Here is a 27,349-nt window from a genome sequence, read left to right as displayed (position 1 = left end):
CTCAATTATGTAGAAATTCCCTAAATACTTCCGCTGCATATCAAACCTCTTGTGATAATAGGGATAGAGGTAAAGGGTGGATTTTTGATTGTGGAGCCACTGATACAATGACTTTTGATAAAACTGATATTATTAAGTCATCAACATCACATCGTACGCATGTTCAGACTGCAAATGGTGATTTGACTCGTGTTAAAGGAGCCGGAACTATAGAAATTTCCTCTACTTTACGTCTCTCAAATTGTCTTTATGTCCCGTCTCTTTCACACAAACTCTTATCTATTAGCCATGTTACTAAAGAGCTCAATTGTACCATGCTTATGCATCCTCACTTCTCCCATGTGTGATTCCGGTTTAGGGCTCCTATCTCTTTCTTCATAGCATTTCTCCAATGCTCGATCTTCAGGGCTTGCTCTGCTGTTTGTGGAATCTCCTCATCATATAAGGCCGCTTCATAGGCTGTGGCATTTTTGGACAAGTTTCCCTTGGCGATATTCCCAATTGAGTATCGCGAATTCCTCACAATTTTCTCTGGGGTATACCGTTTAGGAGGTACACCCCGATTACTCCTGGGTGGTAGCACATATCTCCCAGTATCTCCATCTACTGTATTATCCTCCTGTTCTTCTTCAATGACTTGAGAAATATTATCAGCAGAATCAGAAGCCACAATAGTAGGTTCAGAAGATCTTACCTCAGATATCAGTGGCGGAGAAGATATAGGCTCATGCAGCGGACTAGATTGTTCTGGAGTGGATGAAACATGCTCGGTGGTTAGGTTAACTTTTTCTGTTGGATCTGCTTCCGGGACTGGCATTGGTAACCAACTTAACAAGTCGATCTCACTCTTATTCTCACTTTCACTCTCCCCCTGACTGTTAGGGTGGTTACTGTAAAAATACTCAGTTTCGAGAAAGTCACAGTTCATAGTGGTCACAATTTGACGGTTTTGAGGGTTGTAACATCTATACCCTTTTTGATTGACCCCATAGCCCACAAACACACACTTGATAGCGCACGGAGAGAGTTTTGTCCGCTCATGTTTGGGAACATGAACGAATACGGAACAACCAAAGATTCGTGGTTGCAGCGTAAGGGCAGTGGGTATATTAGCCAAAGTGGATAATTTTTGTAATGGGGTTTGAAGTTTGAGGGTTCTAGTGGGAAGGCGGTTTATAAGGTAAACTGAGGTTGCGACAGCTTCGGGCCAAAAATGGCTGGGTACCTTAGACTCAATCATCATAGCTCGGGTCATTTCAAGCAAGATTCTATTCTTTCGTTCGGCAACACCGTTTTGTTCAGGGGTATGGGGACAAGTGGTTTGATGAATTATCTCTTTTTGTTGACAAAAGTTCTGCATGTTATGATTGACAAATTCACCCCCGTTATCAGTTCTAAGGACTTTGATATTTTTCTGGAATTGATTTTGCACCATGGCGAAAAAATGAGTAAATTTATCAAAAACTTGAGATTTATTTTTGAGAAAATATGTCCATGTCATTCTAGTGCAATCATCAACAAAAAGCAGAAAATATTTAAACCCTTGACCCCCGGCAACAGGTGAAGGACCCCAAACATCAGAGTGAACTAAAGAAAAAATAGAATCGACTTGAGTATCACTGGGTTTAAAAGGTTGTCGATGACTTTTAGCCAAAACACAAGTTTCACAAGACAAAGTATTATTTTGCATAATGTTAGGGAATAAAAGTTTAAGGTAACCCGTGGATGGATGCCCTAACCGACGGTGCCAAAGCCAGGCTTCCCGGTCAGCAGTTCCGTGAGCCAGCATCACCTTGCCTTGTTGAGCTATCTCATCCACATAGTACAATCCATCCCGCTCAGTGCCACGCCCAATAATCTTTCCCGTTCTGATATCCTGAAGTAAACAGAAGTGAGGATGCATAAGCATGGTACAATTGAGCTCTTTAGTAACATGGCTAATAGATAAGAGTTTGTGTGAAAGAGACGGGACATAAAGACAATTTGAGAGACGTAAAGTAGGGGAAATTTCTATAGTTCCGGCTCCTTTAACACGAGTCAAATCACCATTTGCAGTCTGAACATGCGTACGATGTGATGTTGATGACTTAATAATATCAGTTTTATCAAAAGTCATTGTATCAGTGGCTCCACAATCAAAAATCCACCCTTTACCTCTATCCCTATTATCACAAGAGGTTTGATATGCAGCGGAAGTATTTAGGGAATTTCTACATAATTGAGAGGTGTTTTTAGTATTATGTAGAGGTTTGGGGTGGTTTTGTAATTTATGGAAATCCAGGGGGGTAGTTTGCATAAAGTGGGGCTCTTTTTGCAATTCAGGATAACCCAGGGGTGGTATTTGTAATACTTCAGAATTTGGGGACTTAGAGGGCAAGACATGGGGTAATTTTTGTAAATATTCAAAATTAGGAGGGTTTGGTGTAAAAACACCAAACCCTATACCTTCTCGGTTTGAATGGGCGCCGCTTCCTTCATTCAAGCCATTCTCCTCCAATCTGTCCAGAATCCGGCCTCCTCCAATCTTTGGTCCTGCAGCCTCTGCCGGACGATCCACAGCTGCTCGGTCCACGGCCGGTGCCGCCGCCCCACCGATCAGCGGCGACTGATTTCCAGCCGCCGATATCTCCCTCGTGCCCCACGATCCAGAGGCTGCCAGTCGGTTGACAGCCATGGCCGCCGCTCTTGCGGCCCACGCCGATCGGTTCTCGGCCACCGCCGATCCAGTCGGTGTTGCTCCGATCTGTTCCGAATTTCCTCCACTTCCGTCCGCCATTTTCCCTTTCGCAACCTTGGAATTGTTTTCCCACCACTCTGGTAGGTTGCCTCTGCCGGCGGCGGTGTGTGGTTGTCGGACCTCAGGCCGCTGAGTAGGGCGGTGGGTGGCGGCGAGTCCGGCTCCGACCCCTCCCGATGATGAGGCGTCGATGTCGGCGCGGTTGGTTGCCGGCTGCAAGATTTGTAGTCGGGCGGCCTCCCTTCTCACTTTTGAGAACGCGGATTTGACTGAGGGAACGGGAACTTTCTTGAGAATGTCCCGACAAAGTTTATCATATCTGCCATCTAATCCAGGGAGGAACTGAAATAATCGGCAATTTTCGATTAATTTTCGGTGCTTATTAATCCCTTCTTCATTGCAGTTGATTGGATTTGGGTCTCTTCGACCCATTCTGTGGATTCTGTTTGGATTTGGGTTATTTGAATCTGTTTGGTTTATGGTTTCAATCTCTCCTGGCATTTTTTTTTCTCTCCAGGAAATGAAGAACAGAGGCTGCCTTGATTTGGTGAATTGGCTAAGAAAGGTTTTGGTTTGGGATTATGAACGATGATGATTTGTTTCTGAGTTCCTAGGATTGAACCTGCTCTGATACCATGTTAGAACATGGTATTATCATAATGCATAGAGAAAGATAAAGAGAAGCAAATGATTGTTATTGTATTTCTTGATGTTTCTCATTACAATCATCCTCTGATTTATAGTATAAGTGTACGTTTTGAAGAGCTACAAAGTCATACAAGGTAGCCGATCTTCAGGGATTTTGGTTAACTTTTGACTGAATTTGCTGCTATTTCTGACTTTGTTTTTCTGCTATTTCTGACTTTGTTTATATTTTCAACACTCCCCCTCGGCTCTTGGAATTGACGGCTTTGTTATTGTATTGCTTATTCCTGCAAAATCCCACTAAAGTCACACACAATATATCTTTTGACTTTTGCTAAATATTTCTATACTTCTAGATGTAGTTGTTTCTTGACTTTGATTAGTATTTTCAACACTCCCCCTCAAGTTGAGTAACGGGAATCCCGATATTCAACTTGCCAAGAACTTCTGAAAAACTCTTGGAGTTCACAGCTTTGGTTAAGATGTCAGCGAGTTGATCTTCGGATCTGACAAAGGGTAGGGTCACGATCCCTCCTTCGATCTTCTCTTTGATGAAGTGCCTATCAACTTCAACATGTTTGGTTCTATCATGTTGCACCGGATTTTCAGATATGCTGATGGCGGCTTTGTTGTCACAGAACATTTGGCATGTTTTTGTTGGATGAAGACTTAACTCCATTAGTAGCCTTCTCAACCAAAGAACTTCAGTCAGCCCACTCTTGATTCCCCTGAATTCTGCTTCTGCACTTGAGAGTGCCACTACCTTTTGTTTCTTGCTTCTCCATGATACAAGATTCCCTTCAATGAAGACAAAGTATCCTGCTGTTGATTTCCTGTCAACTGGGTTTCCAGCCCAGTCAGCATCAGTGTAGGCTTGTATCTCGAGATGTCCAGTCTTCCTGAACAGTACTCCATAATCAAAGGTTCCTTTCAAGTATCTCACAATTCTGAGTGCTGCTTCCATATGGTCAGCTTGTGGTTGGTGCATAAACTGACTCACAACTCCAACAGCATATGCAATATCAGGCCGAGTATGGGAAAGATATATAAGTTTCCCTACCAAACGTTGATATTTTCCTCGATCCGCCAATTCAGCTCCCTTCACAATCTGTAGCCCATGATTGATAGCCATAGGCGTCTCAGCTGGCTTGCAATCTAGCATCCCGGTTTCTGCAAGAAGGTCAAGAGTATACTTCTTCTGATTGATAAAAATCCCGTTTCTCGATCTGAGTACTTCGATCCCGAGGAAGTACTTTAGTCTCCCAAGGTCCTTCATTTCGAACTCCTTGAAAAGATTTGCTTTCAACTTCTGGATTTCTTCTAAGTCATCCCCTGTTATGATCATGTCATCAACGTAAATGACTAAGCAAGAAATAAGATCACCTCGTTTCTTCAAGAATAAGGTGTGGTCTGAATTGCTTTGCTGGTACCCGAACTTCTTCATAGCTGTGGTGAATCTTCCAAACCAAGCTCTGGGAGACTGTTTGAGTCCATATAAAGTTTTTTTCAATCTGCATACCTTCCCTTCCTCGAACTCATCTGAAAAACCTTGGGGTGCATCCATGTATACCTCCCGTTCTTCTTCAAGCTCACCATGAAGAAAGGCATTTGTAACATCAAACTGATGAAGATCCCAATCCTTGTTTGCAGCAATGGAGAGGAGCACCCTGACAGTGTTCATCTTTGCCACAGGCGAGAAAGTTTCTGCATAGTCGATCCCATATGTTTGTGTGTAGCCTTTTGCAACCAGCCGAGCTTTGTATCGCTCAATAGATCCATCGGGTTTTCGTTTGATTGTGAAAACCCATCTGCATCCCACAGTTTTCTTCCCTTTTGGCAACCGACACTTCTCCCATGTGTGATTCCGGTTTAGGGCTCCTATCTCTTTCTTCATAGCATTTCTCCAATGCTCGATCTTCAGGGCTTGCTCTGCTGTTTGTGGAATCTCCTCATCATATAAGGCCGCTTCATAGGCTGTGGCATTTTTGGACAAGTTTTCCTTGGCGATATTCCCAATTGAGTATCGCGAATTCCTCACAATTTTCTCTGGGGTATACCGTTTAGGAGGTACACCCCGATTACTCCTGGGTGGTAGCACATATCTCCCAGTATCTCCATCTACTGTATTATCCTCCTGTTCTTCTTCAATGACTTGAGAAATATTATCAGCAGAATCAGAAGCCACAATAGTAGGTTCAGAAGATCTTACCTCAGATATCAGTGGCGGAGAAGATATAGGCTCATGCAGCGGACTAGATTGTTCTGAAGTGGATGAAACATGCTCGGTGGTTAGGTTAACTTTTTCTGTTGGATCTGCTTCCGGGACTGGCATTGGTAACCAACTTAACAAGTCGATCTCACTCTTATTCTCACTTTCACTCTCCCCCTGACTGTTAGGGTGGTTACTGTAAAAATACTCAGTTTCGAGAAAGTCACAGTTCATAGTGGTCACAATTTGACGGTTTTGAGGGTTGTAACATCTATACCCTTTTTGATTGACCCCATAGCCCACAAACACACACTTGATAGCGCACGGAGAGAGTTTTGTCCGCTCATGTTTGGGAACATGAACGAATACGGAACAACCAAAGATTCGTGGTTGCAGCGTAAGGGCAGTGGGTATATTAGCCAAAGTGGATAATTTTTGTAATGGGGTTTGAAGTTTGAGGGTTCTAGTGGGAAGGCGGTTTATAAGGTAAACTGAGGTTGCGACAGCTTCAGGCCAAAAATGGCTGGGTACCTTAGACTCAATCATCATAGCTCGGGTCATTTCAAGCAAGATTCTATTCTTTCGTTCGGCAACACCATTTTGTTCAGGGGTATGGGGACAAGTGGTTTGATGAATTATCTCTTTTTGTTGACAAAAGTTCTGCATGTTATGATTGACAAATTCACCCCCGTTATCAGTTCTAAGGACTTGGATATTTTTCTGGAATTGATTTTGCACCATGGCGAAAAAATGAGTAAATTTATCAAAAACTTGAGATTTATTTTTGAGAAAATATGTCCATGTCATTCTAGTGCAATCATCAACAAAAAGCAGAAAATATTTAAACCCTTGACCCCCGGCAACAGGTGAAGGACCCCAAACATCAGAGTGAACTAAAGAAAAAATAGAATCGACTTGAGTATCACTGGGTTTAAAAGGTTGTCGATGACTTTTAGCCAAAACACAAGTTTCACAAGACAAAGTATTATTTTGCATAATGTTAGGGAATAAAAGTTTAAGGTAACCCGTGGATGGATGCCCTAACCGACGGTGCCAAAGCCAGGCTTCCCGGTCAGCAGTTCCGTGAGCCAGCATCACCTTGCCTTGTTGAGCTATCTCATCCACATAGTACAATCCATCCCGCTCAGTGCCACACCCAATAATCTTTCCCGTTCTGATATCCTGAAGTAAACAGAAGTGAGGATGCATAAGCATGGTACAATTGAGCTCTTTAGTAACATGGCTAATAGATAAGAGTTTGTGTGAAAGAGACGGGACATAAAGACAATTTGAGAGACGTAAAGTAGAGGAAATTTCTATAGTTCCGGCTCCTTTAACACGAGTCAAATCACCATTTGCAGTCTGAACATGCGTACGATGTGATGTTGATGACTTAATAATATCAGTTTTATCAAAAGTCATTGTATTAGTGGCTCCACAATCAAAAATCCACCCTTTACCTCTATCCCTATTATCACAAGAGGTTTGATATGCAGCGGAAGTATTTAGGGAATTTCTACATAATTGAGAGGTGTTTTTAGTATTATGTAGAGGTTTGGGGTGGTTTTGTAATTTATGGGGTATTTTGTATAAATCTCTAGATAATGGAGGACTAGGTTGCAAATGGGGGCCAATCTGATATTTAACAATAGTAGGGAGGTCACTTTGCATAGAGTGGGGTCTATTTAACAATTTAGCAAAAGTTGAAGGGTTTAGTGGCAAGCCACCAAACCCTATACCTATTTTTCCTTTTCCTCCACAATGGTGCGCCGCTCCCTCCCCATTTTCGGTTTTTCCCTTCTCCTCGCCAACATGGACGCCAACGGCAACGGCTACATCACCGCCGCCGAAATCGCCGGTCAGATGGCCAAGATGGGCCACCCCCTCACCTATCGCGAGCTCAGCGACATGATGCAGGAGGCCGACACCAACGGCGACGGTGTCATCAGCTTGAAGGCAGCGGCGGTGGGTGGCGGCGTTGGGCAAATCCGCATCGGCGGTTGGTTGGCCGCGAAGGCAGCGGCGGTGGGTGGCGGCGAGTCCGGCTTCGACCCCTCCCGATGATGAGACGTCGATGTCGGAGCGATTGGTTGCCGGCTGCCTCCCTTTTTGTAGTCGGGCGGCCTCCCTTCTCACTTTTGAGAACGCCGACTCGACTGAAGGAACGGGAACTTTCTTGAGAATGTCCCGACAAAGTTTGTCGTATCTCCCATCTAATCCAGGGAGGAACTGAAATAATCGGTGATTTCCGATCAGTTTTCGGCGCTTATTGGTCCCTTTTTCATTGCAGTTGATTGGATTTGGGTCTCTTAGACCCATTCTGTGGATTCTGTTCGGATTTGGGTTATTTGAATCTGTTTGGTTTATGGTTTCAATCTCTCCTGGCATTTTTTTTTTTTCAGGAAATGAAGAACAGGGGCTGCCTTGATTTGGTGAATTGGCTAGGAACGGTTTTGGTTTTGGATTATGAATGGTGATGATTCGTTTCTGAGTTCCTAGGGTTGAACCTGCTCTAATACCATGTTAAAACATGGTATCATCATAATGTAGAGAAGCTTATGATTGTTATTGTATTGCTTATTCCTTCTTTATACCAATACCATGTTAGAACATGGTATTGGTATAAAGTTAGAAATAGCAGCAAATTCAGAAATAGCAGGCATTCTTACCAAAGCCGTCAATTCCAAGAGTTTTACAGAAGTTCTCGACAAGTTGAGCATCGGAAATCCCGTCACTCAACTTGAGGGGGAGTGTTGAAAATATAAACAAAGTCAGAAATAGCAGAAAAACAAAGTCAGAAATAGCAGCAAATTCAGTCAAAAGTTAACCAAAATCCCTGAAGATCGGCTACCTTGTATGACTTTGTAGCTCTTTAAAACGTACACTTATACTATAAATCAGAGGATGATTGTAATGAGAAACATCAAGAAATACAATAACAATCATTTGCTTTTCTTTATCTTTCTCTATGCATTATGATAATACCATGTTCTAACATTGTTGGAATTGTGTTAAAAATGAAAGTGGGGATTTGTTAGTCAAAGAAGGGCAGCTCAACATTCCAACTTTGCTACCAACAATTTCAACAATCTGCAACTTAACTATTCATCTGGAGGCTTGATCTTTGCCTATAAATTGAGCATGCATAGCAGCCTGAAAGAGAATCCCCAACACAACCAAAGCATCAATCACTACCTTTAGTCTTGTGATTACTTCTAGTTTGAAATTCCTTACTCTTTGTTTTAGAGGGGTGAGAGGTTTTCAAAGGCTTGTAAGAGTGTAGCGGTTGTGAGTCGAGAGGGTGAGAAATACTGTGTGATTGTAGAAATTTATCATATAGTAATTTTTCAGTGTGTCGTGGTTTTTTCTCCGGATTTGGAGTTTCCACGTTAAATTCTTGTGTTGTTAAATTGTGTCTAGTTTTATTCTTATTTCTTGCTTCTACCAAGTTTGGATGGGGAACTAATTTCCCAACAATTGGTATCAGAGCCTGGTTGAGGTCTCTTGATATTCCAAGTATGCTCTGTGGTTGCAGCATTGTCTGATCTTCCACATCAGAAAGGATTTCTTGAGAAAGATCCGGGCGGGGTGTCTCTTGCGAGACGGCTGTTCATTTTGGTGGAAAAGCGGTACGTCAAGTCAACTTCAAGTCCAAATGAAGTTCGACGTGGAGAAATTCGATGGAATAATAAATTTTGGCTTGTGGCAAGTGCAAGTCAAGGATGTGTTGATACAATCTGGGTTACACAAGGCCCTGAAAGGAAGTCCGGGTGCTGTCAAAAAGCCCGGTGCAGATGATGACGCAAAGTCCAGTATGAGTGATGAAGATTGGGAGGATCTGGATCTGAAGGCGGCAAGCACAATTCGTCTCTGCTTGGCCAAGAATGTACTTGCAAATGTACATGGGATTTCGAGTGCGAAGGAGCTTTGGGAAAAGCTGGAAGCTCTGTACCAAGCAAAAGGCATCTCGAATCGATTGTATTTGAAGGAACAATTTCATACCTTACGGATGGATGAAGGTGTGAAGATTTCAGATCACTTGAGTATTCTCAATGGCATTATCTCTGAACTGGAGAGTATTGGAGCAAAAATTGAAGATGAGGATAAGGCGTTGAGACTCATCTTGTCTCTTCCACGTTCCTATGAACACATGAAGCCAATATTAGTTTATGGGAAGGAAACTCTGGTCTTTGCTGAAGTCACGGGCAAACTTCTTTTGGAAGAAAGAAGGCTGATGAGTGAAGGACGTACTTCATCGGAAAATTCAGCAATGGTGGCCTTTAGCAGAGGGAGAAAGAAAGACTCCAAGGGCGTTGTTTGTTGGAGGTGCGGAAAACCCGGCCATACGAAGCGAAACTGTCCAGGTGGAGCTTGTCAAGGTGGAGCGGATTCGGCAGAAAGCTCCGAACAATCAGCTAACATCGTGTTTGATGATGTCCTTTGAGGACATGAATATCCTTATGGCATGTCCAATGGCCATGATAGAGGATGTGACGATGTTAGTTGGACCACATGTGCATGGTTTTTGGCATGGATGCAGGTGTGTGGTGAAAAGTATGTCGATGGCTGATGACTTCTAGGAGGGCCAAAAGCTAGAAGGTTGCACCAAAAATTTCAGCAAGGTTTTTTCGACATGTGCCGAAGTAAAATTCTTAGAATGGTTTATTCTAAGTGTTCTACTTATTTGGTGGAGTAGGTTTATTCTCTTTTGAGGATGATGGTTCTTTGTGATAAGAATCATAATTGTCGGTGAAGACAATGGTGTTTTTTCTTTCATTTTTAACAAGGTGGAGATTGTTGGAATTGTGTTAAAAATGAAAGTGGGGATTTGTTAGTCAAAGAAGGGCAGCTCAACATTCCAACTTTGCTACCAACAATTTCAACAATCTGCAACTTAACTATTCATCTGGAGGCTTGATCTTTGCCTATAAATTGAGCATGCATAGCAGCCTGAAAGAGAATCCCCAACACAACCAAAGCATCAATCACTACCTTTAGTCTTGTGATTACTTCTAGTTTGAAATTCCTTACTCTTTGTTTTAGAGGGGTGAGAGGTTTTCAAAGGCTTGTAAGAGTGTAGCGGTTGTGAGTCGAGAGGGTGAGAAATACTGTGTGATTGTAGAAATTTATCATATAGTAATTTTTCAGTGTGTCGTGGTTTTTTCTCCGGATTTGGAGTTTCCACGTTAAATTCTTGTGTTGTTAAATTGTGTCTAGTTTTATTCTTATTTCTTGCTTCTACCAAGTTTGGATGTGGAACTAATTTCCCAACAGTCTCCAGTGGCGACGAAGATACTTCAATTGTGGAGGAGAATATCAATCATCCCGCAAACATTCATCATATACTTGCTTATGTCGCACATTTTCTTGAAATGGAGGAAAAGGAACTGGCTCAACTCAGCTATGAAAATGCAGTACGCCTCTTCTCTTACAAGGGCTCAAAGCTGGTGCAGGGCTAACGAAATTCCCCAAAATTATCACTCTTTGTATGGTTTCGGTGTGATCATGAAAACTTGATGTAAATGCTGAAGAATTTGTGCTATCTATTCATTCCAGATATGTAAAGAAAGATGCGCTTCGACAAAATGCAGCAGATTTGTGTAATCATCCTTCACTTTCATGTAGGATGCATTATGCATTAAGAAAGCTTCATTATGGATAGGTCCAATTTGAAAACTATGGCAGACCAGAAACATATTTGATTTCAGTAAAACAAGCTCATAGTTAATAAAGCTGTACAAAATAGACATCAGTTTCTGAACCTCCAAAAACTGCAAGACAATCTCAGCACTCTATAGCTAAGGATCATGTCATAAAAAGTGGTACATGGCTAGTGCTTCACTTCACCGGTGGCCACGACAAACATGCAACTTCTATCCTGAATCATTCACGCTTTTTCTGCAACTTGAATTTTGCTTCTATGTCTCCACTGTAAGGTGCAGCATGGTATGCATATTGATGGAGTACTGCGAAGAAGACCATCTCAACACAGACTAAAACTTTCTGCATTGCTTCTCCAACATGCTCCGTCTCTAACCAGAAATGATGAGATTGGAGAATGCCCATCGCTACCAGGATGTGAAGTAACACTCCCTGCATTACATCGTGACGTTTAGCAAAGTTGAAAATAATTTGTTATAATGCCCAGTTGACAAAGAAGCATTTTATGTTCTACATAATATTCATCATATTTTGAATATATAGAACCAAGTATTCAGGGATTCAAAATGCAAGAAATTGAAAGCTTAGCAGTTTCCTTTCAGCATGAATTGATAATGTGATGCTCATGTTGTAGTAAAGCAATAATATAAGCAAATTTCTTTATATCTTTATATTGAAGCACATGTTTCTAATTGATTTTCTAAAGTCTAGTCATTGTGGCTAAAAGAGAAGATTCATCATTTGATTTTCTATGATTATTCACCTGAAACGATTAGTTCTATTACTAATATCACAATCAGCAATCAATATCAGACAGATTGTGGTAACAACAAGGTTCACAATTTGCATCAATATTATTTTTTCACATAAGCAGGCAGAGCGAAAATGTACGCCTTAATCAAACCGTACAAACAGAACTAGGTAATAACTTCAATTATACACAGATCTAATTGCATTTATCCCTCTCACATACAGAGAAATATCACAAACAAATACATTTACCAAAACCTAGTTTTCATTTGGTAGATATTCAACAATTTGGTGAAGCTTTGTAGTCTAAGCATGAATCAACTACATATACTTATTATTCTATCTAGCTATCTCGTGAATTTAATGAAAGAACAAATGTGAAGCATGCAAGATGAAAATCACCATCCAGTTTGTCAAGCTCTGAAATTTAAGCATGACTGAACTCCCCACATATTTATTAACTTAGCTGTTTATCTTGTCAACGTAAAGCAGAATACACGTTAAGCATGCCACATGAACCAACTTACACGAGGAAATTCAGCATTCACATAAATAAGCAAAGCTAAGGTCTGCGTGGAATAATTGAGAAAGCAAGGAAACGGCATTTACCTGCCAAAAACTGAAGAAAACAATTCCTTTAATGCAGATAAACTTTGAGAGTGGCTCATGCGGTTTCAATTCTTTGGCGAAGACATGGTAGAAGACGAGCAAGGCATAGACGGCCAAAAGAATCGATAAATTGAGAAGAATGGTGAATGCCCAACTGAGCCAACTGGGATACATCCCAATGACTTGCAATGCCATCATCAGGACAGAACAAACAGGACGAATGATCACAAACTGCCATGTCAAGTTCTTCACAAGTCTCAAAGTCTGCTGATTCAAATGAGTCTTTCTAGGCTGCACATTTCCAGAAAATATTTTTTCTTAGACAAAGATTCGTAATCTACAATCCAACTGAAAGCATTTGCAGAACCCCTATTTGTTAGAATTAACTACTAATGCACTAAGCTCCAGTTTAGCAGCCAGCAGAAACCCTAGTTTTCTTAAACAATTGAAATTCAACACCAGAAAAGCACAAAGCACTGCCTTGAACAAAGGGAAAACCTCACCAGGAAAAGATTCATCGGAAACGAAAGGTGAATCTCCCTCCCCTTTATCTCATCAGGCACAACATTTCTGCTCATCGAGAGATTCGAATAGCTATACATCAAACCCAAAAACGCCGCAATTGCCTGCTCCGCCAACATCAAAATACATAATTCCACATCAATACATCCAGCTAGCCACCAAATAAATAAAACGAGAAGAAGAAGAAGAAGAAGAAGAAGAAGAAGAAGAAGAAGAAAGAAAGTGACGAACCAAAGCCCCGTAGCATTCTTTCACAGAGTCCAATAGCATAAAAAAAGGTTTGCTGCCGGCCCGATCGATAAATCCAAAAAACGAGGTAACGGCGTAAACCGGCGGCAAGAGTAGGATTATGAGTATGGCTCTCTGCTCCTTGGGATTCTTCCAGTAAAACAGATGCTGCGATACCAGCTGAAAACTATAGTGCAGACTTAGCATCACCGAGAATCCGGCGCCGGCTAATGTCAGCTGCCGCCGATCCATGTTTGCGAAATCCATGTTTCTCTGCAACTTGAATCTGATTCTTCTGTATAAATCACAGTGATTGCTAGGATTGATGACGGATAGTAGTGGAGGAAGTAAAAATCGAAGAACTGAGTAAAGGCAGATTGAGAAGAATTTTGTTTTTTCGCGCACACAATCGTTGATAGTTCAACGGTAAGAGGTGGGAAAGTCAAGGGATATATCAGACATTTCATACCAAAATCACCAACTCCATAAAAAACAATGCAGAAATTTGCATTGGATAAATAAGCTTGAATTTATTTCACGGCACCCAAAACTCACTCGTAATCAGATTCAGCCAAAGGAAACAGCTTTTCACAATCTTCCAAATAGTGGGATCAAAATTACTACATGTTTGTACGTCGCAATCACAAACAAAACAAGGTTGAAGTTTGAAAGCAACGGCCCCATACACAACACAAGAATACCCGACAATAGCTTCGCTCTCGCAATTATCGCTCAGTGGCAGTAATAATTCTAAGATAGCAGACCATATTGTTCCCTTCTCATTCGTCATTATCGCTCCCAACACATTGTCCCGCCTAACTAATATGAGGTTCGGTTATGGTTTTATTTTACTTTGCCAGTAATGTCTGTGGTTGAATCTCGGAAAGATATGTTGTCTGCACTTCTCTTGGCAATTTTATTGTTTGATTGTAATTTCTTGCAAACCGCAGTTTCAACGTCTGTGACTTATGATAGCAAGGCATTGATCATCAATGGCAAAAGGAGAATCTTGCAGTCAGGGTCCGTGCATTACCCGCGCACTACACCAGATGTAAGCTGTAATCTGTATTTTGTTTTATTTTTTTCACTGGTTTGAGGTTCTCAAAGATGCATTTGTTCAATGTTTGAAGGTATGGCCAGAAATCATTAGGAAGGCAAAGGAAGGAGGACTGGACGTGATAGAGACTTATGTATTCTGGAATTACCATGAACCTGTGAGAGGAGAGGTTAGTGTGTGTTTACATTGCTAAAGTTTTGAGTTCAGGGAAATTTGATTGAATTGTTTGAGTATGATGTAGTTGATTTCTTGTTCTGTGACTGTCACTCATTCATCCCGAGTTTAATGTCTTGGTTTTCAAGATGGATGGAGGTTGGTTTGTTTTGAAGTCTTCCTCTGGGGAAAAGTTTATGGTTGGAGAAATAGATTCAATTTTGCTACTACCAACATACTTATTCGATTCTCAGTGCTGATAAGTTGATATTACTTGTTTTTCTCTGCTTATTACGTAATCAATTCTGTGGATGTTATTACCAAACAGAAAGTTTCTAAGTTCACTAGGTCTAGGTGTATTGAAAGTATCAAATACAAACAGATGATAAGTGGAGGTATCTAACTACATTTTTACATGACTTCACTTGCATGAGGCTCCTGTAGCTAAATGTTGATATTTGTAGCATGTTTCTATTTTTGCTTGAGATGTCTGTTGTAATTCTTGATAAAGACTAAGTGTGCTGTGGACTTATGTGTTGGCGACAGAAGTTTTCCACTTTCTATAGATATATATGGCTGTCATTGGCACAAAAGAAAATGACATAGATGTAGTATGTTACTCTTCTTTCATTCTCATTCGATATTGTTACCTCATACACTGACTCATTCACTATGTAGTACTATTTTGAAGGTAGGTTTGACCTAATACGGTTCGTGAAGGAAGTGTATAAAGCAGGTCTCTTTGTGCATTTGAGAATTGGACCTTATGCTTGTGCGGAGTGGAACTATGGGTTAGTCTTTCATTCAGTCTTTCTGATCTGTACCATGGGTAACACTGATGTGCCTTATACCCATAATTGTCGTCTTATGGATTTCTAGAGTTACTTATGAGCTCATTTTATCAATTAATGTGAAGTTAAGCTTTTTTCAATCTGGGAAACTCTAGTTTGATCAAAGATGAATTTATTCAGTTTCAAACATTTATATATGTTTCTTCACCTATGTCTTTTACCTTGTCTGAACAGGGGATTCCCAATTTGGTTGCATTTCATTCCTGGAATTCAATTTCGCACGAAGAATGATCTTTTCCAGGTGATTTCCTGACTTTTTCGTTAGTTTCTTAGGGGGCATTTACTTTTCATGATTGATAAGATGCATGATTAATATTTTTATCTTCATTACTTGGATATCTTCAATCCCACCCTTGTAATGGGATATGAATCAAGCAAAATTAACTCAAATGATGAAAATTATAAAGGGCCTTGGGATATCCCAAAGTTCCAATCCATCTTAGTAAACAATGGATTAGTCTTACTATTTTTATCAATCTAGGCTAATCCTCAAAAGTAAATGCCCCCTTAATGTATCAACTTACAAGCTCAAGATTCTGTACGAGTGCAGGGAGAAATGGAACGCTTTCTTGCCAAAATAGTTGACATGATGAAGGATGAGAATCTATTTCTATCACAAGGAGGGCCCATTATTCTTGCACAGGTTTGCTTCTCCTTATTTACTTGGTGGCTGCATTATGGTATATCTTCCTCATGAACTTGAAAAATCAATGGGCGTTGTATCTAATAAATCGTTTTTCTTTGATGTAAGGGTAATTCCTACAGTTCAGAAAGGGATCTCAATATATTTGCCTTCAGTTTTAAATATCAGTCTAGAATTAACCAAGCATGGTTTGGACATACAATTTTTTGCTAGAAGTCCTGGATAGGGGATGTACTTGCCTGCTCGAGCTTTTTTTTTAAAAAAAAGAAGAAGAAGAGAGGATCAATAAAAGTTCCCCACTTTCCCCTGTGGTGACTCGAACCCCCCACCTAATGGTTGGAGGGGAACCGTCTTACAAACTGAGCTGCAGTTCGTTGTCACCTGCCTGCTCGAGCTTGTTCTGAAATAATCATTTTTTTACATTCTCAATGGTTTTTGCAGTAACGAACATATAACATGTTGGTGGTTCTCCAAATACAATTGGCATTGCATCAGTTAGTTTTTACTTTCTGTATATTGTTTGAATTACTAATTTAGGGGGATGTTGATATAGGTGGAAAACGAATATGGGAATGTTGAAGCGGCTTATGGAGTAGATGGAGCATTATATGTCAAATGGGCTGCAGAAACAGCTGTAGGTCTTAATACTTCTGTTCCTTGGGTGATGTGTGCACAGTGGGATGCACCTGATCCAATCGTAAGTATACATATTATAAATGCATTACAAGTTTGTCACTGTAATTTTGTGGAGCAGTGGTATGTGATTAAAGAAATTATATTATTATGTTGTAATGCAAATGTGCTTGATGACGCAGATAAACACTTGTAATGGATTTTATTGTGATGGGTTTACTCCAAATTCACCATTCAAGCCATCAATGTGGACTGAGAACTATGTTGGATGGTAAAACTACACATTCAGCACCTAAAAGTATAGTGGAGGAATACTTGAATATCTGTACTCTTTTTTCTCTTTAGAGAGTTCAACAGTTATATGTTATTTCATAGGTTCCTGGCATTTGGATATGCTGTTCCTTTCCGACCCGTTGAAGACTTGGCTTTTGCTGTTGCACGCTTTTTTGAAAGAGGTGGCACTTTCCAGAACTATTATATGGTTAGCCACAGTAGTTTAATCTTTTTATTTGCAACCTGTGACTTGATTAATGCAATATCATGAGACATTGGGACTTCGCCAAATAATTTTTTGCAGTATTTTGGCGGCACCAACTTTGGTAGAACAGCAGGAGGACCTCTGATTGCGACTAGTTATGACTATGATGCTCCAATAAATGAGTATGGTAAACATTCTGATCTATAATATTGTTTTTTCATGACATAATTTTCTGATGCGTACGGTGCCTTCTTCATATAATGGACCGATGTTTTTCATCCATGCTTGGAGTTTCTTTCAGAGCCAAAGAATCATAGAGATGATAGCCTAACATATTGAAGTTACAGAAAACAATTAGATATATTGAGGTCATAGTCCCCATTTTTCAGTTCTTGGCAACATCAAAGCGTTCACGAGTTAGAAAATATGCTTTGACCTTAACTAAGAACACCTGTTTAAGTAACTTTCATATAATGAAATCCTTTATGCAGGTTTTATCAATCAACCAAAGTGGGGTCACTTACGTGACCTTCATATTGCAATTAAGCAATGTGAGGATCATTTGGTCAATGCAAATGCAACCCAAATCTCTCTTGGTGAGAATCTTGAGGTATGTTTAATATCTAAAGTCTGTCTTGCTACTATTCAGCTTGGTGGTAGATTGGAAATTTAGTAGGTAAAGGGTGGAAAGTCGGATATATATACCTTTCTCTCTCTCTCTCTCTCTCTCTCTCTCTCACACACACACACACACACACACTATATATATATATATATTTATATATATAGGGATTGGATCATATAAAAACCTCTCTTGACGTACAAACTACAAACCTCTTGCACTTAACTTATAAAATAATTGCACTTCACCTGTAAAGTATCTGCACTTTAGTGGTCTTGGGTTTGAATCCCAAAGGGAGCACAATTACAGGGCAATTTATTACCACGAAAATGCACGAAAATGCAGATACTTTAGAAGCAATTCTAAGTATTTATAGTGAAAATACTGAATCAGTAGGCAGCAACATTTCTCAGTTTTTTTGTTTGCTCTACTCTGATTCTGTGCTATCTTGTGCAAAAGGGAAAACTAGAAAGTAGTAGAAGATGCTGTAGCACTTCTCTGTTCATGCACTCTTATGTTAGGTAATACCTATTAGTTGGAATCAGTCCCTGGAACAGAAATGGTCCTGTTTATTCTAGTGAGAGCTCCTGACGATCTTATGCTGAAAATAACTTGATATTGTTGTGCTCTAGAAAAAGTATCTGAATGGATGGAAAACAGAAGCTTGCTTGTGCTTGAACTTTAGGATTTGGGGGAAATTACTTTTCTAATTTAATTTCAGGGCATCTAGAATTGAATATGGTTTTTTTTTTTTCTTGTTAAATTTGAAGCATTGCATTTTAAAACATCCCTTATATGGTATTTCTCTTATTCATTTATGGCACTTAGAATTTCATTGAACGAGAATATTCATGTTGAACAGGATGCTTAACCATTGTATTTGCCATCAGGCGCATGTGTACTACAGATCCTCCAATGACTGTGCAGCCTTTCTTGCCAATTATGGTAGCTCTTCTGATGCAACAGTGAATTTCAGTGGGAAATCTTACTTTCTTCCTGCATGGTCCGTGAGCATTCTTCCAGACTGCGTGAATGTCGTGTTCAACACAGCTAAGGTGTACCCTCTTCCTCTGTCTATTTCCTTTTCCGGAGTTTCAAAACTTGATATTTCATTTCTTGTATATATTTCTTTTTCAATATGATTTCGGGTATCAGGATTAGTAATATGCAGTCTATGAGAATATCAAATAGAAGATTCATTCAAAAAGTTTATTTCTCTAAACTGTAATACTTGAGTTTTTATGCCTAAATACCAACTGAAGAGCAAAATTGAAAATAAATTTGTGATATGCACAGCCATGTCATGAACCAACTTGTGGCATTTTCTTTTGCTTTGAAACACATTTTTATATAGAAGTTTCAAATGTGTTGGTCATCTTCTGAAATACTTAGATATGGTTATGTATAATTCATGGTGTAAACTATATGCTGAAGCTGGTGACAAACCCTTAGTTTTGCAATCTTATGGAGATTATTCCTTTCATTTGTGATGGACAAGGTTATTTCACAAATAACTCTTAATGATGAACCTTTCACTCGGAACATCACCATGCGTGAGTCTTCACTGTCATCGGCATCTTGGAGTTGGTACAAGGAAAAGCCAGGCATTTGGGGTAACAGCTCCTTTGAGGCATCGAGTTTGCTAGAACAGATAAACACAACAAAAGATACAAGTGATTTTCTCTGGTATACGATAAGGTAAATTGCTTCATTTTATCTTTGTTGTTTTTTTACATGTTCAGTCGACTGTGTTCTGGAACGATTTTGCTATCCCTGAATATGCTAATTATCTAGTAATCAAATGCTCATGAAACAGACGCCTGCCTGTAAATGAAGTGATTCTCCCAGATTTCAAGTGTTAACATCATCAAGCCTGAGAAAATATATGGTTGAAATTGAGTTTTGCACCTAAAATAGGATAAATGTTTGTGAGTGAGATCATAATTAATGTACTTCCCTCTTACTCGATATCATGTTCTTGTAGTTACCATATAGGTCTAGATGAACCTCGACCATTCCAAGACATATCAGCAGTTTATATGTTGAAAGTATCTTCATTTAGGATCTGTTTTGTTTTTTTCTATAAAATTGGATGTAGATATGAAATTTATTGAAGTTCCTGTCTGTATTGCTCTACTCGGCAGCATAGATGTTGATGGCAACAACAAGCAAAATCAGACCAATGAAGTAGGTTTGCTTATTGGGAGCTTGGGACATGCAGCTATTCTGTTTGTTAACAAGCAACTAGTAGGTGAGCCATTTATGGCAGTTCAACTCAGTAATTATACTTGGCTATAACAAGTTTAATCTGTGATTTTGCTCCGAACCGTGCGGGAAGGTTTCCCTTCACACGGCTCCTCTTATTTCCTATGTTTTGTGTTTGTGTTCAAGAGAATGGTTATGGAAGGTACTTTTGTTCAGATATCTATCATTAATTTCTCCAGCTTGATGACATTTTCCGTGAAATATTACTACTACCCTACCAACTAGTTGACTTTTGACAAGCTTTTATGATGATCAACGACACATGATACAAGAACTTTTTGTCTTTAGTCAGTTTGGACGATGGTGCATTAATTTGCACGCATGATGCAAGAACTTTTTTGCTCAAACAAAGTTTTGAGAGGTTATCGACTGGAACAATACGCAGATATAAAGAATGGACAATGAATGTATATGCATATTATAGTTTACTGCTATGTTTGTGTTGTTAGTTCTTTAGATGGATCTATGAACAAAAAAAATATTGCCCTGATTGTTCTTGCAGTTTCAATCCGTTGACACACTTTGTCTGATTGGTCCAAATGCATACAAATGTATTAATTTTGGATTATTGTTCGATATAATATTCTACTCTGATACAGCATTCTAATCTTTTACTGTCAGCATTTGGTTATGGAAATCATGATGATGCCAGCTTCGTGTTGAGTGCTAAGGTTGACTTCCATAGTGGAAGCAACAAAATAGAAATACTGAGTATGATGATTGGTTTGCAGGTATGAGATTTTCAAGCGCTCTCTCTCTCTCTCTCTCTCTCTCTCAAATCTGGTCTAATCATGATAATACGGAGTACTTGTGAATTTTGGATGTTCTTAACTTCAAAAGGAGTGAGAATAGATAGGAAATATTACTAAAGAATGTGATTCTAATCTTATAATTTATAAATGCTTGTTAAAGCAGAGGAATCGGGTCCTTCTCCAAATTGAATTTTGTGTAACCAGAATTTATACGTAAATGCTGGAATAACTATGTACAAATTTCGTGTGCGTGTGTTGGCCTAGCGGTAGGTGGTTAATGCCCATGGCTTAAGGTCTTGGGTTCAAGTCCACCATGGTGCGGCCTTTAAATTTCTTTATTTACTTGTGTAACTTATCAAAAAAAAAAAAAAAAAACTATGTACAAATTTGAAACCTGAGACCCCAGATGTAAGGCTACTATATCAGATTATAACTTGGCACCTCCTCTTGATGGGGGAGTTCTTGGAGTGCTCCAATATAATCTAGTATAGCTCCTCTTCTAGCTTTCTTATGATAGTCAACTTAATTATTATTGTTGGCTTCAATCAGTATACTATTTGTTAAAGTTTGGAACATGATTTCCTCAGAATTATGGACCATGGTTTGATATCCAAGGGGCAGGAATACGTTCGGTTGTTCTGGCTGGATTGCAGGATTCAGAAAAGGATCTATCTTCTGCACAATGGACCTATCAGGTAGTCGGTTATAACTTGGTTTATCAAATTGACAAATTATTATGTGTGTAACATAATAAATACCTACCTCAAATTGAAACTGGAAACAAGCCCAAACCACTGGTAAATCATCATGCATGATGTGCGTTCTTACATTTGCGCGTTAATATTTTCTCTGTCCTTGTTGATTCCACCTTCCAACCAAAATCTTCTTGAGATTTCACTTGCCCAAAAATGGCATCTGCCATTTAGTGAGCTGAAGTTATATTTGCACTTTTGACCAAAAAAAAAAAAACAGAAAACTAGACCTCACTGAAGAAATATGGACGAAATGGATTTAAAAATGCTGCATTGGTGCTGAAATAGGTTAATGTTGTTTTAGTGAGAAAGCAAATTATTTCTGTCCTTCAACAATGAAAGTCTAGTATTTGCAAAAATATGTTAAAAATGTAATTCATGTTTGGCAGGTTTCTTAGAAGAATGTTATCCAGTAACGAATTGTACATTACTTGAAGTCATTTCTTGTTAGTATTGTCTTTAACCGCACTTTAATCTCACCTTAATGGTAAATTTTACAGAGAGAAAAATAACCATAACTTGTACTTGTAGCAACTATTTATACCTAAATTTAACATTTCTTGTTGTGTCAACTGTTGTTCCACAACTTGCATATACAGGTTGGACTTGAAGGCGAATATCTTGGACTTGATAATGTCTCGCTTGCAAATAGTTCATTATGGACAGACGAAGGTGCATTACCAATCAATCGCAGTTTGACATGGTACAAGGTATGCGAACTCAGAACTGAGTCAATCTCCGTTGTGCTTTTTAGTCGACACTGAAGCTAGAGATGTTCTATTGTATGATTCCTTGGCATCAGAAATTGAATTATCTCATAGGTGTATCTTATGATGGAAGAAAAATGAACTTTCAAACATTTAGGTTGTAGAAACGATTGGGGAAACACAAAAATCTTTAGGATTATATAGACATACTTTATGTAGACATGCTTCTTATTAAGCTAATTCTATATCAACTTTATAATGTATTACAATTGTTGGTGTGAATTTATAGCATATTATCCTTTGGTAATGAAAGTCTCTTTGCATTGGATTTGGTATATCTTTTTCCATAAATAAGAGAAAAGAAAGGGTGAAATATATGTAACACCACAACACACACATGACATACATTAAAAATAACATGCTCAATTTGACATTTTACCTGGTATTATCAGACGGCGTTCCTTGCTCCAGAAGGGAACGGCCCTGTATCACTAAATCTTTCCGGGATGGGGAAAGGCCAAGCATGGGTGAACGGTCTGAGCATAGGGCGGTATTGGTCTCAATATCTTTCACCGTCAAGTGGATGCTCAGAGCCGTGTGACTATAGAGGAACTTATGACGCATCAAAATGTTTGAAGAAGTGTGGCCAACCTGCTCAAACTTTGTAAGTAGACACTTCATTTATTGCAATGACAAATCAACTTGAGCTCTTTAGTATTGTATCAAGATAAATGGGAAGTGTTTTATTTAAATCTGGTTAGCTCAGTTTTAGGTCTGCTAACTCTTCGTTTCTCATGAATGAATCTTCTCTAGGTATCATATTCCACGGTCTTGGTTACAACACAGTGAGAACTTACTTGTCATCCATGAAGAGCTTGGTGGCGACCCTAAGACCATCTCTGTGGTTGCTCAAATCGGGCAAGTAATATGTGGGCGCATATCAGAGGACCATCTTCCACCGGCTGATACTTGGGAACGAGGAGTAGGTTTTGTATCCACAACACCACAACTTCGACTGGCCTGTGAAACAGGACAGCGGATTGCTTCTATTCGTTTTGCTAGCCTTGGGAACCCTCAAGGAAGTTGTGGAGCACACCGGCTAGGGAGTTGTCATGCCGATGTCTCATCATTTGTTAAGCAGGTAATTTCGTGCTATTAGACTGTTTCACCTACAAAGATATGAAATTATATGAGGAAAATAAAAAGGCTAATGTTGATGTTGCCATTTTACTCTGTTTTTACATTTAATCTTGCTGAAGTTGACATGCTAAAAAAATGTGGTATCATACAGGTATGTGTGGGCGAGGAAAGATGTTCGATTCCTGTCTCCATGGATACACTTGGAGATCCCTGTCCAAATCTTACCAAAACCTTGGCCGTTGAAGCTCATTGTCTAGGTTGAGTCAGTTGACTGCTTTTCAACTTATGCTTTGTCTCATTTTGTAGCTTTCAAGTTTCAACAACCAAGTTCTTGTGTGTCCCTTTGCACCAATTGCGCTTCAAAATTGTATGTATGTATCAAAACATCATATTCTGAGGATGTATGTATTCAATTGGTGGTGCATTTTGTCATGATACTATAACTACGAACGATATTGTATGATCGCTTCCTATAGCTGAATAGATCCTGTGCAGAAACGTTGACAGTTGCCGATGCAAGAAAATTTTATAGAACATGATTTAAGATTTATGTGCACCACCACTGCCTCCCAACAAGTGGGAAATTTCACCATTATATTGCAGGTATGAACAACTAGAAGGCAAAGAAAGGTGGAAAAGGTCTCTATTGTGGTGACAGCTGGTAAGCCTGGTATAGTGGTATGTGTTTCAGATGCTACAAAATATTACTCCCTCCGTCCCAGCTTTTAGTATCCAACTTTCCTTTTTTGGCCGTCCCACGTTTTAGTACCCATTTCTATTTTTGGTAAAAGTAGGTGAGGCTCTTACTCCACTTTAATTATTTTAACTCTCATATAAAATGTGGGACACTTATTCCACTCACAACACATCAATCACTTTATTAAAACCCGTGCCGTTTTCAACTGGATACCAAAAGCCGGGACGGAGGGAGTACATGTTTAGTGATGCAAAACAAGATAAGACTTTTTATAGCACCTTACACTCTTAATTCTTACTGCAATATCCCAACTATTGAGCATATATTTTAACATCAGAAATAAGTGAGACCAAAATCTTCATGAAGCAAGCAGGATAATCTTTCCTATATGCTTGCTGCTTTCCATGATCCGGTGACCTTCCGCAGCTTCTTCTAATGGAAGACGCTTATAAATCACTGGTTTTATCTTGCCTGCAGCGATTGCTGGCCACACGTATTTCTCCACCTCACTTACAATCATGGCTTTGTTCTCTGGGCTCCTATTTCGCAGGCCGGCAGCTGTAACCAAATAAATGTATATTCATTCAGTATAACAAATACTCAAAATAAAACATGGCAGTTGTCAACTAGCCTATAGGGTAACTCTGGATAACATAAATAACAAGAATTTGTAGATAAGACTCCTGTATGGAAACTTATTTCAGAGAGCCAAAATTAACAGCTTTCAAGACTTTCACCGGTGTGGAGTATTGGAACTTGTATGTGTTTATTTCTGGTGCATAATATAGAGCATTTAAGAAACATGTAAGGCTCAAGCAAGTTACCCTGCACTGTAAGGCGCCTTGCGAGCAAACTAGCAAGGTTGATTTCAGTTACTGATCCACCCATTAAACCTATTATAAAAAGCCTCCCATTGAAGTTTAGGCTTTCAAGGTTCCGCTTCAAGTATGAAGCACCAATATTATCTAAGATGACATCGACACCTGTGGTTGAACAATTACAAGTCAGACAGAGAGCCAATGCAGAGTAGATAAGAAAAGGAAGTACTTGAGATCGAAAAATATATAATTGGACTAGGACAAACCTTTCCCTCCCGTTTCTTCCTTAACACGAGAAACAAAATCCTCTGTCTTATAATTGATGCAGACATCAGCTCCAAGTTCCTTGCAAGCAGCTAACTTCTCTTCACTTCCTGTATTAGGTAAGTCATACCATCAATAAACTATTCCAGAATCACTAGCATATACAATCAGTGAATGTTAACTTCGCAGTGACCTGCAGTGATGAAGACCTTGACTCCAAGGTACTTAGCCAACTGAATAGCAAATGTGCCGATGCCACTGGAGCCCCCATGTATCTGAGGTTACATGTGAGTAAGATTACAGAAACAACAGTACTAAGACGAAGCAGTTAATGGATTCTCATTACACATAAGATGCATGTAAGCTTCTCAAATTATTTGAAAACCTCTCATATTCGGATGAATACGTTTCAGGCAAGGAAAACATACCAGGAAGTTTTCCCCTTGTGATAGGTGGCTCATCATAACGATGGTGGACCACACCGTGCATGCTACCTCGGGAAAACTAGCTGCGTCCTGCAAAGAAATATTGGGCGGAACAGGAAGAACTTGGCCGCCAGGAACAGCAACCTTCTCGGCATATCCCCCTCCACCAACAAGAGCACACACCTTCATAACACACACAGCTACATCAGTACTTCACAATAGCCACAGTAGAGTATAGCCTAATCTTCTATTATGCTGCCTTTTCCTACTCTGATGCTTGGGACTCGGGGCTTATCCTCCTAAGTTAACATTTGGGCCATAAAACTCCACCATCAACAACTATGCACAATGTTAGTCTCTCATTAAATCACTCACTCGAAGCATCAATGCATCATCCACACTTTATCAGCTCGGGATTACCAATTACAAAACAAAGAAGGCTCTTGAGATAAAGTTCACTAGGCATTTCATCAAACACTCGTCGCAAATAAACTAGTAAAAACCTGATCGCCGATCTTCCAGCGGCGGACATTTCTGCCGACGGCTTCAACGACACCGGAGCATTCAAGACCGGGAAACTCGCTATCGCCCTTAGGGGCAGGGTGCCTGCCCTGGCGCTGAAGTGTGTCGGCTCTGTTGAGAGCAGTGGCGGCAACTCTGATCAAAACTTCGTCGTCTTTCATTTTTGGGGCCTCCACTTCTTGCAATTGCAGGACTTCGGGGCCGCCTGCTTCGGTGATCACAATCGCCTTCATGATTTTATCGTCGCCGAGGGTTTTGCTCTGAATTTGGGATGACCGTCTTCGTCTTAGCCGTCGTCGAAATACACTGGGACGCTACCTTGGATTTTTGTCCACGCAATTATTCATTAATCAACTTCCGTGTCCCCTCATTATTTTGAAACGAAATTCAAATATCCAATAATTATGGGTTTAATTATCCGTAAATTCATACTCCCTCCGTCCACGAAAAAGTGCCCCATTTGGGTGCTGGCACGGGTTTTAAGAAAGCTGAAAAAGGTGGTGTAAAGGTGGTGTAAAAGACTAAAAGGGTAGTGTTAATGTATTGTGATTACTTTTACTAATCTTGCACTAACTATTTGGCATTATTTTATTAGGTGAAAATAAATATATAAATAAAATGGAAAATAAATAAACTGGAAATAAATAAATAAATAAATAAATAAATAAGTAAATAAACTGGAAAATAAATAAACTGAAAATTCAAAAATAAATAAATAAATAAACTTGAAATTCAGAAAATAAATAAATAAATAAATAAACTGAAAATTCAGAAAATAAATATATAAAAAAATGGAAAATAAATAAACTGGAAATAAATAAATAAACTGAAAATTCAGAAAATAAATAAATAAATAAACTGAAAATTGAGAAAATAAATAAATAAACTGGAAATAAATAAATAAGTAAATAAACTGGAAAATAAATAAACTGAAAATTCAAAAATAAATAGATAACTAAACTTGAAATTAAGAAAATAAATAAATAAAATGGAAATAAATAAATAAATAAATAAACTGGAAATAAATTAACTGAAAATTCAGAAAAATAAATAAATAAATAAACTGGAAAATAAATAAACTGAAAATTCGAAAATAAATAAATAAATAAACTGAAAATTCAAAAATAAATAAACTTGAAATTCAGAAAATAAATAAATAAATAAACTGAAAATTCAGAAAATAAATAAATAAATAAACTGGAAAATAAA

At 39.1% G+C, this 27,349-nt stretch overlaps 4 protein-coding genes and 1 long non-coding RNA gene across 7 annotated transcripts; 2 read left to right on the top strand and 3 right to left on the bottom strand.

Moving 5' to 3' along the window:
• Positions 1 to 7,347: 7,347 nt before the first annotated feature.
• Positions 7,348 to 7,966, top strand: LOC130985580 (probable calcium-binding protein CML15). Its single transcript, XM_057908626.1, has one exon. It carries the CDS (start codon positions 7,353 to 7,355, stop codon positions 7,653 to 7,655), a length of 303 nt encoding a protein of 100 aa, XP_057764609.1. The 5' UTR covers positions 7,348 to 7,352; the 3' UTR covers positions 7,656 to 7,966.
• A 3,309-nt stretch (positions 7,967 to 11,275) lies between these two features.
• Positions 11,276 to 13,766, bottom strand: LOC130985579 (uncharacterized). Its single transcript, XM_057908625.1, has 4 exons — positions 13,365 to 13,766; positions 13,115 to 13,237; positions 12,612 to 12,902; positions 11,276 to 11,684 (listed from the first exon to the last, which is right to left on the bottom strand). The coding sequence occupies exons 1-4, from the start codon at positions 13,626 to 13,628 to the stop codon at positions 11,475 to 11,477; spliced, it is 888 nt and encodes a 295-aa protein (XP_057764608.1). The 5' UTR covers positions 13,629 to 13,766; the 3' UTR covers positions 11,276 to 11,474.
• Positions 13,767 to 14,049: 283 nt separating this feature from the next.
• Positions 14,050 to 23,889, top strand: LOC130985577 (beta-galactosidase 6-like). Of its 3 annotated transcripts, XM_057908622.1 has the most exons (20): positions 14,050 to 14,190; positions 14,312 to 14,412; positions 14,492 to 14,587; positions 15,250 to 15,362; positions 15,597 to 15,663; positions 15,973 to 16,065; positions 16,619 to 16,762; positions 16,881 to 16,969; positions 17,074 to 17,179; positions 17,276 to 17,363; positions 17,668 to 17,786; positions 18,689 to 18,853; positions 19,297 to 19,496; positions 19,943 to 20,049; positions 20,685 to 20,794; positions 21,403 to 21,510; positions 22,167 to 22,277; positions 22,727 to 22,938; positions 23,088 to 23,415; positions 23,566 to 23,889. In XM_057908622.1, exons 6-20 carry the CDS (start codon positions 15,979 to 15,981, stop codon positions 23,674 to 23,676), a joined length of 2,085 nt encoding a protein of 694 aa, XP_057764605.1. In that variant the 5' UTR covers positions 14,050 to 14,190; positions 14,312 to 14,412; positions 14,492 to 14,587; positions 15,250 to 15,362; positions 15,597 to 15,663; positions 15,973 to 15,978; the 3' UTR covers positions 23,677 to 23,889. The 3 variants fall into 3 exon arrangements, with proteins under 3 accessions (XP_057764605.1, XP_057764604.1, XP_057764606.1); XM_057908621.1 differs by lacking the exon at positions 14,050 to 14,190 and having other exon boundaries at positions 14,192 to 14,412; XM_057908623.1 differs by lacking the exons at positions 14,050 to 14,190; positions 14,312 to 14,412 and having other exon boundaries at positions 15,263 to 15,362.
• LOC130985581 (uncharacterized) lies at positions 21,514 to 22,925 on the bottom strand. The gene is made up of 2 exons (XR_009089000.1): positions 22,714 to 22,925; positions 21,514 to 21,730 (listed from the first exon to the last, which is right to left on the bottom strand). It is a non-coding gene; the product is annotated as an uncharacterized LOC130985581 (long non-coding RNA).
• Positions 23,890 to 24,356: 467 nt separating the features above from the next.
• LOC130985578 (uncharacterized) lies at positions 24,357 to 26,535 on the bottom strand. Its single transcript, XM_057908624.1, has 6 exons — positions 26,122 to 26,535; positions 25,622 to 25,801; positions 25,387 to 25,468; positions 25,196 to 25,303; positions 24,936 to 25,094; positions 24,357 to 24,669 (listed from the first exon to the last, which is right to left on the bottom strand). The coding sequence occupies exons 1-6, from the start codon at positions 26,371 to 26,373 to the stop codon at positions 24,470 to 24,472; spliced, it is 981 nt and encodes a 326-aa protein (XP_057764607.1). The 5' UTR covers positions 26,374 to 26,535; the 3' UTR covers positions 24,357 to 24,469.
• Between the last annotated feature and the right edge of the window lie 814 nt (positions 26,536 to 27,349).

This window comes from Salvia miltiorrhiza, chromosome 5 (assembly GCF_028751815.1).
Source record: "Salvia miltiorrhiza cultivar Shanhuang (shh) chromosome 5, IMPLAD_Smil_shh, whole genome shotgun sequence".
NCBI lineage: Eukaryota > Viridiplantae > Streptophyta > Magnoliopsida > Lamiales > Lamiaceae > Salvia > Salvia miltiorrhiza.
The sequence above is the reverse complement of the archived record's forward strand: the minus strand, read 5'-3'. Positions and strand labels throughout refer to the sequence as shown.